This window comes from Notechis scutatus, chromosome 5, assembly GCF_049901735.1.
Source record: "Notechis scutatus isolate UNSWTSFEM ecotype Mainland chromosome 5, rNotScu1.2, whole genome shotgun sequence".
In the NCBI taxonomy this organism is placed as follows: domain Eukaryota; kingdom Metazoa; phylum Chordata; class Lepidosauria; order Squamata; family Elapidae; genus Notechis; species Notechis scutatus.
In genome coordinates this window covers 12,311,479-12,323,628 of record NC_142013.1, presented here as the reverse complement: position 1 = coordinate 12,323,628, position 12,150 = coordinate 12,311,479, and the positions used below count along the sequence as shown (strand labels likewise).

The 12,150-nt window shown below is 43.7% G+C and overlaps 1 protein-coding gene and 1 long non-coding RNA gene across 6 annotated transcripts in view; one reads left to right on the top strand and one right to left on the bottom strand.

Moving 5' to 3' along the window:
* LOC113420133 (high-affinity choline transporter 1-like) overlaps nt 1-4,002 on the top strand; it is a 22,678-nt gene extending 18,676 nt beyond the window's left edge. For 4 of the 5 annotated variants that reach the window (XM_087966158.1, XM_087966157.1, XM_087966154.1 and 1 more), the window contains 2 exons: nt 250-467; nt 1,332-4,002. In XM_087966158.1, coding sequence (XP_087822284.1) covers nt 250-467; nt 1,332-1,865 — 752 coding nt within the window. In that variant the 3' untranslated portion in view covers nt 1,866-4,002. The remainder of the gene's footprint in view (nt 1-249; nt 468-1,331) is intronic. The other variant, XM_087966159.1, reaches the window with a different exon arrangement.
* LOC148130366 (uncharacterized) overlaps nt 1-12,136 on the bottom strand; it is a 14,066-nt gene extending 1,930 nt beyond the window's left edge. The window contains exons 1-2 of the long non-coding RNA XR_015749719.1: nt 11,979-12,136; nt 313-442 (exon numbers count right to left, since the gene is read on the bottom strand). This is a non-coding gene — a long non-coding RNA (uncharacterized LOC148130366). The remainder of the gene's footprint in view (nt 1-312; nt 443-11,978) is intronic.
* Nucleotides 12,137-12,150: the final 14 nt, after the last annotated feature.

Sequence of the window (12,150 nt, the reverse complement as noted above, 5' to 3'; positions counted from 1 at the left end):
ACCTTTATTCTTTCTCTCTTTGGGCATATAACTGGGGTGTCAAACTCGTGGCCCACGGGCCAGATGCATCACGTGCTAGCCACGCCCACGCCCGGTTTAGCGAAGGGGGGAAAAAGGCACAATATGTCACGTCACGAGTTTGACATCCCTGGCACATAACAACAACCTCATGTATAAAAATAAAGCCCACCACTGATTGACTTTCTGAAGCAACCTTTGAAAATGACACTTCTGTGTTTCCTTTTTGAGACTGGAACCAGACCGATTATGGCCTCCCCACCCCGTACGAAAGAAACGAGTCTGCTCTCATACTTCCGCTAGTCCTTCAGCATCTCTGCCCGATGTACATCTCCGTCGGTGGTTTGGGTGCCATCGCAGCTGCTGTGATGTCCTCTGGAGATTCTGCTCTGCTCTCTGCCGGTTCCATGTTTGCTCACAACATCTATAGGAAAATATTCCGGAGAAAGGTAAAGGAATTAATTATATAGTTAATGTTTGCCTACCACAAATGATACAGGACTATTATTACAACAATCGCAATTGCATTTAGACTTATATACCACTTCACAGTGCTTTTACGGCCCTCTCTAAGCGGTTTACAGAGTCAGCCTCTTGCTCCCAACAATCTGGGTCCTCATTTTACCCACCTCAGAAAGATGGAAGGCTGAGTCAACCTTGAGCCTTGGTGAGCCTGCAATTTGGCTATTTGAATCCCACCAGGCTCAAGGTTGACTCAGCCTTCCGTCTTTCTGAGGTGGGTAAAACGAGGACCCAGATTGTTGGGGGCAATAGGCTGACTCTGTAAACCGCTTAGAGAGGCCTGTGAAGCACTGTGAAGCAGTATATAAGTCTAAGTGTCAACTAAAAAGATACTCCTTTGGACTTTTTAGCTGCCAGAAAAAGGGAGTGGGGAAAAACAAGGCATTCTTGAAATGCCTAGATAATCACCCCGGCAGCCCAAAGTTGTCAGAGCATAAGAACAGATCATGATGGATGACTCTGGGAGATGGATGTGTTCCATTGGAGAAGTCACATCCAGGGGGTGGGGGAAAAACCAGGGTCAAGGGGGAAATGTATGATGTAATTTAGTATTGGCTGCACCCAGCCCCACGCCAATATGGCAACTTCTAATAAATCAATTTACTTTTCTCCGAGATGCGGCTAGAAACTTTTGATTTGAATGAGGGTGGATTTGTTGGAGCCCTGACAGCCCTGACACTAAGTGCTATTGTTAACATGCAACATTCACCCTGTTAATGAATTTGCACCCATTTTAATTTGGAGGCAATTTCTCCTGCCTTTCCCTCCTCCCTCTCTTTGATTTTTTACAGGCAACAGAGAAAGAGGTCCTGTGGGCAATGAGAATCTCCATGGTGGTGTTTGGGATAATTTCAGCACTTCTGGCTTTCTACTCCTCTTCGATTTATGACCTCTGGTTCTTGAGTGGAGAGCTAGTATACACTCTCCTTTTCCCCCAGTTGTGTTGTGCTCTGTTTCTTTCCAGCACCAACACCTATGGCTCAATGGTTGGGTTCTTCCTTGGCTTTCTTCTACGGTTATTGGCAGGAGAACCATCCTTGAAGATCCCTCCTGTGATCTGTTACCCAGGATGCTCAGTTGTAGAAGGTATCTATGTCCAGCTCTTTCCATTCAAGATGGTCACCATGCTAGTCACGCTGTTCACCATCTTCTCAACTTCCCACCTGGCCAGGTTTATGTTTAAGAGCAGAATCCTTCCTGCTGAATGGGACGTCTGCCAAGTTACTATGGATGCCAGAATGCCTGTTCCCTTCTCCAGGGGAGAAAGACAGATGGAAAAAATCCAGAATTGTGAGCAAGCAAAGGAAGCTTGCTCACAATTCTGAAAGATATTTGATAATATGAAAGATATTTGACAGTATTATTCTTCTGCTACCACCGATTTTTGGGAAATTCCTTTGAGCTGTAAAAAAAAGTATCCACCTGGTTCAGTTCCAAGCTGGGAGAAAGACACTGGAAACATGGAGGCTGATTGGAAAGATGGTTTATTGATGAAGCGGAACCACCAACCACATGTGATTCTGGGCAGCTGATAAAATGGAGTTGAGAGTAGGGTGGGTGGGTTATACTTTGTTTGGGTTTTGTATTTGAGCTTCCTATTCCTGTGCAAGAATTTGTATTCTATTGGCTGTTGTCAGATTCCTATGGGGTTATGTAGGGGTCATAGCTGGCTCTATAGGCAAAAGAAGAAATACAAATCCTAGGTGTCTGTCTGAGCTAAGTTTGGTTGAAGTTTGGACTGCTCTGAAAGGGTGTTATGTGGCTTAATGACTTTTTCCCTGTGCTGGATCATGAGTGAGGGTTAATCCTATCTTGAATGGATTACCAAATCTGCACTTCTAAAAGCTGCCTCTTCAGTATCAGTTGGAGCTACTAAAAAACACTGAGTCTGTTTCCTGCAGAGGTGGTATTCAGCAGGTTCTGACCAGTTCTGGAGAACCGGTAGTGGAAATTTTGAGTAGTTCAGACAACCGGCAAACGCCACTTCTGACTGGAGATTTTACATGCCCATCAAGCCACGCCCACAGAACCGGTAGTAAAAAAAATTTGAATCCAACACTGGTTTCCTGCCTCAAAAAAACCCATGTTTCTCCATTTCTCATTTAGGGAAATATAATATTCTGCCTTTTTAATATTCCTCAAAATATTTCATTCTCCCAGGAGGGTGGTAAATGCTAACTTTCTACAGAGCAATGAAAAAATGTTGGCAGATAGGTCAGAATTCAAAATCACAGCAGTGTCTTTGCATTGTAGCAGCTGGAACACTTTTGCAAATACTTCTGATTGGATAGTTGAGCTCTTTTTATGCCAAGAATATTAATTTAGATATAGTTAGGGAAGTGCTACTTGCTGTTTTTTTTTTAACTAAATATTTATTTTACTTAATATTTCAATTCTGAGGCTACCTGACTCCATAGGGATTCTTGCAGTGATTGTCTTACGATTAAAAATTTAAAATAAATGCATAAGGAAACCACAGAGAAAGTTATTCTCCTTTGATCCTTGCAGAGAAATCATACAGAAATAGCAACACTTATTACATAGCACATTTAATAACCCAGTGTATGTTCTCAAGGGGAATATTGTTATAGACCCTACTTTATACATCCCATCAATTAGAAAATAAATATTTTCTATATTCTATCATCAAAGGTCTTCTTTCTTATCAACCTAGTGACGAAAACCATCCTTACTTTTTAAATAAACCCATTGAACAAGTACAACCTGCCATAAAAGTGTTGCCATGTACAGTGTGCTAGATTTCCAGGTTGCTCCATTCCATTAGGACTTTGTGTTCAACTATTACGGTATTCCACTTCCTTAGCAGCTTGAGGCTATGTGGACTTCAATTCCCAGAACTCCCCAGCCAACATGTCTGGCTGGGGAATTCTGGGAATTGAAGTCCATACATCTTCAAGTTGCCAGGGAACATTGATCAACATACAAATTTTGTATTGTAGGCTCAGCAAGTTGCTTTCTCAGATTGTTTTGGATCTGCCCATATCACTGAAGTACAAATACCATTTGGCCAATGTACATTTCTCCTTCCTTCAAGACCGGACATTTTTATGATGGAACCTTCAGCATTTTCTCAAGATCCCAAATCTGCCATGCCCCCCCACCCTCCAATTTTTTAAACTGGATATTCTGCTTTCATTGCCATTCCAGATGGAAAATCTAACAACAACCACACACACCTTGAATTTCCAATGTAACTTTCTGGATGCATATATATTTTCTTACAACTGGTAGAGAATGGATCCATATCCATATCCATACAACAATGAGAAGCGCATTGTTCTGCCATGCTGTTCTTCAAAATAACATACTAACTTGGAGTCTTTACTTAATGCCTATAAGTCTCTCGGCTGACATCGAAGAGACCATGCATTTTATACGTCTGTCCTGAGCAACGCATCAAAATAACCTGTACATAAAAACGTTAAGTTCCAGCAGCCTACATTTTGTGGTTCAACATGGATATGTGTGTCTAAGAATGATCTTCAAGAATCTTCTGACAAAGCACAATATGAAAAAAAAAAATCCTTCTGCCAACAACGTGAAAGGCAGAGAGTTTACTGTTAGTCTAATAAAATAATCTGAAAGTTACATATTGTGTAAAAAAAACCTGCCACATTTGGGTAAATTTCTAATGCACCGTGTGGCAGATTAAGAGCTTTTTGGCTCCTGTTAGTCTGATGCTCTTTTCTATGTCTATTCTTAATTCTATTATTAATGATTTCAGATCCCCAGAGAAACTTTAAAACTTCGCAGGATACAAAGGTGGGAGGAAAACTGAACTGCTGATACCCAAAGAGGGGATATACAGAAGAATTGGAAATATAGTTTCTATTTTTGTTTAATTCTGTGTAACCAAACTAAAATAACACAGGGAATATGAAAAATATATAGAGAGAAAATATGTATGCTGGATTAAAGCACACATTCTTTCACAATTAATAAAAGACCCTTAGTGCCAATATTCCTATGGCAGGCCAAACTTGGGGCATATCATTTTTATATAATATTCAGGATGATAAGTTCTTTCGTAGAATTATAAACTTGTATTTGATAGTGATACCTTTTTGGTAAGATTTTAAATTTTATTAGGAGCTGTAGTAATGCAGTGGTTAGAATGAAGTATTACAGGCTGACTCTACCCACAGCCAGGAGTTTGATCCTGACCAGCTCAAAGTTGATTCAGCCTTCAAGGTGAGTAAAATGAGGATCCAGATTGTTAGGGACAATAATGCTGACATTGTGAACCACACGGAGAGTGCTGCAAAGAACTATGGAGTGGTATATAAGTCTAAGTGCTATTACTATTCAGAGGCTTCAAGGAGGGCAATCCCTTACTTTCCCCCTCCTTACAGTTCACTTCTAACTCTGCCCCTTTGTTTTAACATTACCAAACTTCAGACACATTATGTGAGGACCTACCTCACTAGAGAAGGCTCTAATCCTGAAAAAGGTGGAAGGAAAGAGAAGAGGATAACCAGCAGAAAGATGGATGGAGTGGGGATAACTGTACCATTAGAAGATCTGAAAAACCATGCTAGGGATCACCTTAGCGGTTGCTAAGCATCAACAATGACTTGATGGCAGGGGTGGGATGCAAATATTTTTACAACTAGTTCTGTGGGCGAGGCTAGGTGAGTGTGGCCATGTGACTGGGTGGGCATGGCTTCTTTTTTAAGCACGCCCCCCCATGCACTCCGTTTATTTGCCTCCTGGGCCTCAGGGAAGCCTCCTGGGAGCATGTTTTTGCTCCCAGGAGGCTTCCTGAGGCACAGAAGGCAAAAACAAAGCATGGGGGTGGGGGGGCGCAGCACACACACACACACACACACACACACACGTGCGCCCCTTTTTGCCTCCTGGGCCTCAGGGAAGCCTCCTGGGTGAAGCAGTAAGACAGCAAGGGGGAATCCCGGCACAGATTATCATTGGAACAGCTGATTGTTGGGAGGAAGGAAAAAAATACTGATTCAGCTGAACCAGTAGCTGTATTTTACTACCACTTCTGCCAAACAGTAGCAATTTTTTTGGTACCAGTTGACTCAAACCGGGCCAAACCAGTAGAATGTCTTGATGGCACATAATCAGGGTGCTTTTATCCCCAACAGAAAGATAGAGTGGAACATCTCATTTCCAATGTCTCCAAATCTCCCTAGTGGAGGTGTGAACTAACACCAGGTGCTGCTCTGTCTTAGGGAAAAATGGACATGAGAGCTGGCAGCTTCTTTGCATTCATAACACTTTTACAAACAAACCTAGTTGAGCCTGACAGAGATAATAGTAGGCCATGACAGTCATATTTCAAGTCACCACATGGCTGGATTTGCTTTTACGACTATTTTACAATAGTCCAGGCCAGGGGTGTCAAACTCAAGGCCTGCAGGCAGATGCGGCCCACAGGGTGCTTAAATTTGGCCTGTGGGAAAATGGCCTAGACATAGCAAAGGACCGGCCCATGGTGCCTCTGCTAGTGCCCCATGCACACTCTCCTCGAGGCCGTTTCTATCGGCCGATGGAAGCTCCCAAAAGGCAGAGTCACCAGCCACTTCCATCGGCCGATAGAAACGGCTTCATGGCGAGGGGAGTACGCATGGGAGAGCGGCTGCAAACTTTTCTTAGCAGAAGGGAAGCAAGCTGAGTTTCCCTCTCTCTCTCTCTCTCTCTCTCACACACACACACACACACACACACACACACACACACACACCACCCCTGCTAGCCCTCATCCCTGCACCGGGTCAGCCAAGCCCTTCTGGTGAGGGAAGGTCTCAGCATCTGCGGGGTTCCCACTGCCGCCCTCCCCTCCCCAGGCCAGACCTTTTCTGGGCATCCTGTCAAAGTCCCAGGGAAGCCGACCTCCTTTTACCTGCTGCCGCCGCCAGGGAGGGAAGAGGAGGCAGCAGAGCTTGGCTACCCTTAGAAGGGAGATCGGGCGGGCTCCTGAAAGGAGACGCGGGAGCGGTCCTCGTAGGAATGCGGCGGGGAAGCAGGGTGAGTGTGAAAGGGTCGCCGCGGTGGCACAGGAGGGCGGGAGGGAGCTGGAGCGAAGAAGGGCAGGAGAGAAGCTAAACCGTCCTTTCTATTGCTCTGGTGAGGGCCGAATATTTGCAGGGGCTGGCTGGAAAGGCCTAATTTTAGTATGAACCTTGAGTCGTGGTGGGGGGAGCTGAACGGCGAAGGCACTCTGCACATGATCCGAGGCAATCCTGCCACAGCTCACGGGTGGCGTTGCTAACAGTTGGGGGGAGTCTGATAACTTCAGCGACGCCTCCTTTTCTCTCTCTCTCTCTGAGCGCCTGAAAGAGCGCCCGTCATTAACCAATTAACCAACGCCAGCCTCGGAATCCCTTATTTCAGCATAATTCGGGACGAGAGAGGAGCCGTAAAACCAGGGACTTGGCGACGAGGTGCAGGTTCTTTTTTTTTTTTTGATTGAGTTCAATCACAAGACATTTCTTGATTTCATCGGACGTCGGAGGCATTCAGAAGAACTTTTGAAAAACTTGTGGGTCTAACTTTGAGAAGCAATGAGTTTGGTCCTCTCAAATGGCGGAATTTCGGGATGGTCTTTGGAGACCTCCCCTCTCTTTTAGCTGAGGGAGACCTGGGCGATTTTAGGCTAAAAGCTGCCCTGGAGAGATTGATCAGAGAATGGGCAAGAAAGCAAAACAAGAATACATTTGGGCTAAGGCGTTTTCTCCCATTCCAATTTTCATCCAGACACAGATACGCGTGTGCTTTCTCTCCTGCCCCGCTGGTAGATTCAAAGACAACTAATGCGAGCTCCCCTCACGAGGCCATTTCTATCGGCTGATGGAAGCTCCCCAAAGGCAGAGTCGGCAGCCGCTTCTACCAGCCGATAGAAGCAGCTGGTCACTCTGCCTTTGGGGAGCTTCTATCGGCTGATGTTTTATCGGTAGTAGATCAGGGTATTCTAGCCTAGGCTACCTGCATGGCGCTCCTAAAGGCAAGTTTTCTCCTCCCCTTCCCATTTCTTTTCACCTCGTGTAGTTCTAACGAATGATGTGAGAAATGGTGGGGAAATGCATGGTTTAAATAGGCCTAAATTTGGGGGGCGGGGGCTTAATTTCACCTCATGCCTAGAAATCATGCTGGGCCTTCCTATTGGTGGAGGCCGTATTGTTGGAGAAACACGGTAATAATAATCCAAGAAATCCAATTTGACACTCCTGTAGTAGTTGATAAGTGAACATGGCAGTTGTAAAGCACCACAGTCATTAAGCAAACCTATTGGGCTGGTTTTTTTTTTTGCCAGAAACCAAAATAATGCCAGTTTCTGGCAAAGCCATCACAAATCACGTGACCATGAGGTACTGCCAACAGCTGTAAACGCAGCACCCCAAATGAGGTCATGTGACCATAGGGGAGGGGGCAATGTGGGAACTTCAAAACTGGGTCGTAAGTCTTTTTTGGAGGATCTATCGTGACTTTGAACACCACCACCAAGCCTATGCTAACCAATTCTCTGGCTGTTTTTCTGTTCTTGTTCATGTCAGTAAGTCATTCACTTCAATCTCTTCAAAGCTCTCCAGCATTTTATTACAGCTTGTTTGGCTGCCAGGAACAGATGTCCTATTAAGATTTTATCGTACAACTGCAGAGTTTGCCCATGAAAGGTTTTTAATAAAGCGAATAAATTCACTTGACAATTGCCTAGCTTAGCAACAGAAATGTTGGGCCAAGTTGTGGTCTTAAGTCGAGAACTACCTGTAATGAGATTGTGAGATTGGCAGACAGAGTGCTAATTTGAGGAGATATAAGGCATCTTGGCAAAGCAGGGGGGGCGGGAATCACAATCACAATCCTACCTTTGAGGGCACAACTTGAAGATGAAGACTTTGCTAGAAGTTGCCGCTGCGGAGTGAACACAAAGAAGTTTCCAAACAACGAAACAAAGGAAAGAATGGGCACATGTCCAGCTGGTTGATTGATACTGGAAACTGATGGTCAGATCAACAAACCAAGCCTTCACCAGCCTGGGTCCTACTGGGTGAGTGAGACGTCAAATCTCACGATTTTTGAATTGTTGGACTGGGAATAATGGGACATGAATTCTAGCTCATGAGCACTACCCTGGGGAGAACTGAACTCAATTGTCCCTTCCGGTTTGTACTAGTAGGAATCTAGAAAAGATCTCCCGAGTTAATCAACAGAGGATGACGTATGGGACCCAAGCAATAACAATGAAATTATCGGAAAGTACAGAGGTGATTCAGAGAATGCCAACAATCTAGACATGTGATCATAGGAGTTCAAAGCCATTTAAAGGTTGCCTCTTCCACCAGTAGGGCATTCTAAGATGGAAGTTAAAATTTGTGCCCTTATCTTGCCTGGTTTGTGTTGCTTTTTTCCTCCTTCTTGTAACTGTTTGTGTGGGAGTTTTTTTGTCTTCTTTCAAGGATATTTGGAGCTTGGAAGAAAAGTGCAGGAATAAAAGGGGCTTCACCTGTTTTCTATGACTGTGTTTGTTATGTATCCCATCCTGGGTCATCACATAAACAATATACCACAGTGGTCTTCTTAGATGTACTTAGATGCACAACTATCTGATGAATATGCTGCAGTAAGTGAACTCCTGGATTGCATGTGGTGGGTGGGTTATACTAGATGACCTCAAGAGTTCCTTCCAACTGTTTCAGAAAAGCCTTTCACCAAAACCTGGTTGGCTAAAGTATAACTGAGCATGTAGTGCACTACCAACTGTGTGCTTAATTTATGATTTGCAATATTGTGCAACTGCATTATTCATAAACCGGCTACACACTCATCATACATTATACGTGAGAGCTGTTCCTCCAGAGTAGATGCTTATGTAGTGCCATTGATAATAATTTGAAAATTACTATATGGCATCCAAACTCAATATGGAGCAATCAAAGTAGTTACTATCCCAGCCAATACTTATTTATTATATGGGAAAATATAGGAAAAATAAGCTGTAGCCCAATTGGGTTGGAAGAATGAGCGAAGATTGGATGAGAGAAGATTTAGCAAATCCTCATCAAACTTGGCAGAAATAATAATATTAAACCATGGGGTCCTGAGCACCAAAGATCCCACAGTTCATTCCTGAGTTACAAATGTCCGCTTCTATTGATACAATATTAAACTCTTAACATAAATAAAAATATTTTGTTTGAAAAAACCCTCTTTTTAGCAAATTACAAATAATAATGAGAAAAGATTGTTTCAAAATTTAGCAAAGGTATTCAATATCTGGAAAATAATTTTGATTTCACAGATTCCTAAGACAGTTTGGGGGGTATCCCCAGGGTTCCTAGGATAGGTAAGGTATTTTGAAATCTTCTGGATTTGCACCCCATCCTTGACCTTACAGTGCTCACAGAAATGTGAGCATGGACTGGTGGGATTAGTTAAAGATAGGCTCAAGATTCAGATGGATCTTGACAGACTAGAACACTGGGCCGTATTTAATAAATTGAAATTCAATGTAGAGAAAAGTAAAGTCCTACACTTAGGCAAGAAAAACCAAAAGTACACATATAGACGGGGTGAAACCAGGCTCAATAGCAGTAACTATGAGAGGGATCTTGGAGTCTTAGTGGATAACCAGCTAAATATGAGCCAGCAGTGTGCAGCAGCAGCCAAAAAAGCTAATGCAATCCTAAATTGCATTAACAGAGGGATACAATCGAGATCAAGTGAGGTACTAATACCACTCTATAAAGCCTTAGTAAGACTACACTGCATCCAGTTTTGGTCACCACATTATAAAAAAGATGTTGAGACTCTAGAAAAAGTACAGAGAAGAGCAACCAGGATGATTAGGGGACTGGAGACTAAGGCATGTGTAGAACGGTTACAGGAACTGGGCTTGGCTAGTCTAGTGAAGAGAAGGACCAGGGGAGACATGATAGCAGTCTTCCAATATTTGAGGGGCTGCCACAGAGAGGAAGGGGTCAAGCTATTCTCCAAAGCCCCTGAAGGCCAGACAAGGAATAATGGATGGAAACTGAACAAGGAGAGATTTAACCTGGAAATAAGGAGAAACTTTCTGACAGTGAGAACAATCAACCAATGGAACAGCTTGGCCTCAGAAGTTGTGGGAGCGCCATCACTTGAGACCTTCAAGAAGAGATTCGACTGCCATGTCAGAAATGATGTAGGGTCTCCCGTTTGGGCGAGGGGCTGGACTAGATGACCTATAAAGTCCCTTCCAACTCTGATTATCTGTTATTCTATCTTAAATATAGCAGAGGGAAAAATAATGTATTGTCCTGATGGTTTGAAGGTATTTGTTCTTTAAAATTAGCAGTAGAGTGGTTTGAACCTGCTTGAGATGCCTAGGTCCAGCCTGCTATTCTCAAGTTTTTATCCTATTCCTTTTCTTAAATACAGGGAGTATACTCGACTTACAACCATTTGTTTAGTAAATCGTTCACAGTTAAAAAAAACAGCACTGAAAGAAGTGACATCACCATTTTTCACCCTTAAATCTGCTGCAGCATCCCTGAGATCATGTAATCAAAATTTATGACCATTGCAATATCCAGGGGTCATATGATCCCCTTTTGCAACCTTCTGACAAGCAAAGTCAATGGGGAAGACAGATTCACTTAACAACTGTGTTACTAACTTAACAACTGCCGTGATTCACTTAACAACTGTGGCAAAAAAAGGTGATAAAAATGTATAAAGACTACCTATTATTCTTTTCTGGCTAGCGCCTTCACCCTCAAAGCAAGCTGGCTCTCTTACACACACACACGCACACACACACGGTTTCTGAGTCCAACCCACAGTCCTGGACCTGAGCATCTTCCTGCCAAGTGATTTGAGGGGCTGCCACAAAAAAGAGGGGGTCAACTTATTCTCCAAAGCCCCTGAAGGCAGGACAAGAAGCAATGGGTGGAAACTAATCAAGGAGAGAAGCAAGTTAGAACTAAGGAGAAATTTCTTGACAGTTAGAACAATTAACCAGTGGAAGAACTTGCCTTCAGATGTTGTGGGTGCTTCATCACTGGAGGTTTTTAAGAAGAGCCTGGACGGTCGCTTGTCTGAGATGGTATAGGTTCTCCTGCTTGAGCTGGAGGCTGGACTAGAAGACCTCCAAGGTCCCTTCCAGCTCTGATTCTAAAAACTTTGTTATATTTTCTCTAGCATTCTGTCCTTTCTCTTTTCTGATGCTAACCATTCTTTTTTTGACCTAGCTCTCTTTATACAGGTAGTCCTCAGCTTACAACAATTCATTTAGTGACCAAAGTTACAAGGGCGCTGAAGAGGAGTCCCTTCCAACTCTGTTGTTCTCTCGTATTTGTAGCTCAGGGTGAACACGAAGGGTCCTTGGTTCTTGCAGACATTTCATTACCCAGTACAGGTAACATTCACCTCCCACTCCCACATTTGCTCCCACTCCTCACAAGCACTGATGACGTTACCTAGTTCGGATAATGAAACGTCTGCAAGAAAACAAAGCAAGCTCGGAAAAACCCAAGGAGCCCTCAGACTCCACGGCGCTCTGCCTGGCTGGGAGAATCCATCTTCTCACCAGCCTGCCCAAGAACAGTTCCGGGCGGCTCCTCGTCTGGCAGGCCGAGCGCCGTTGGCCCT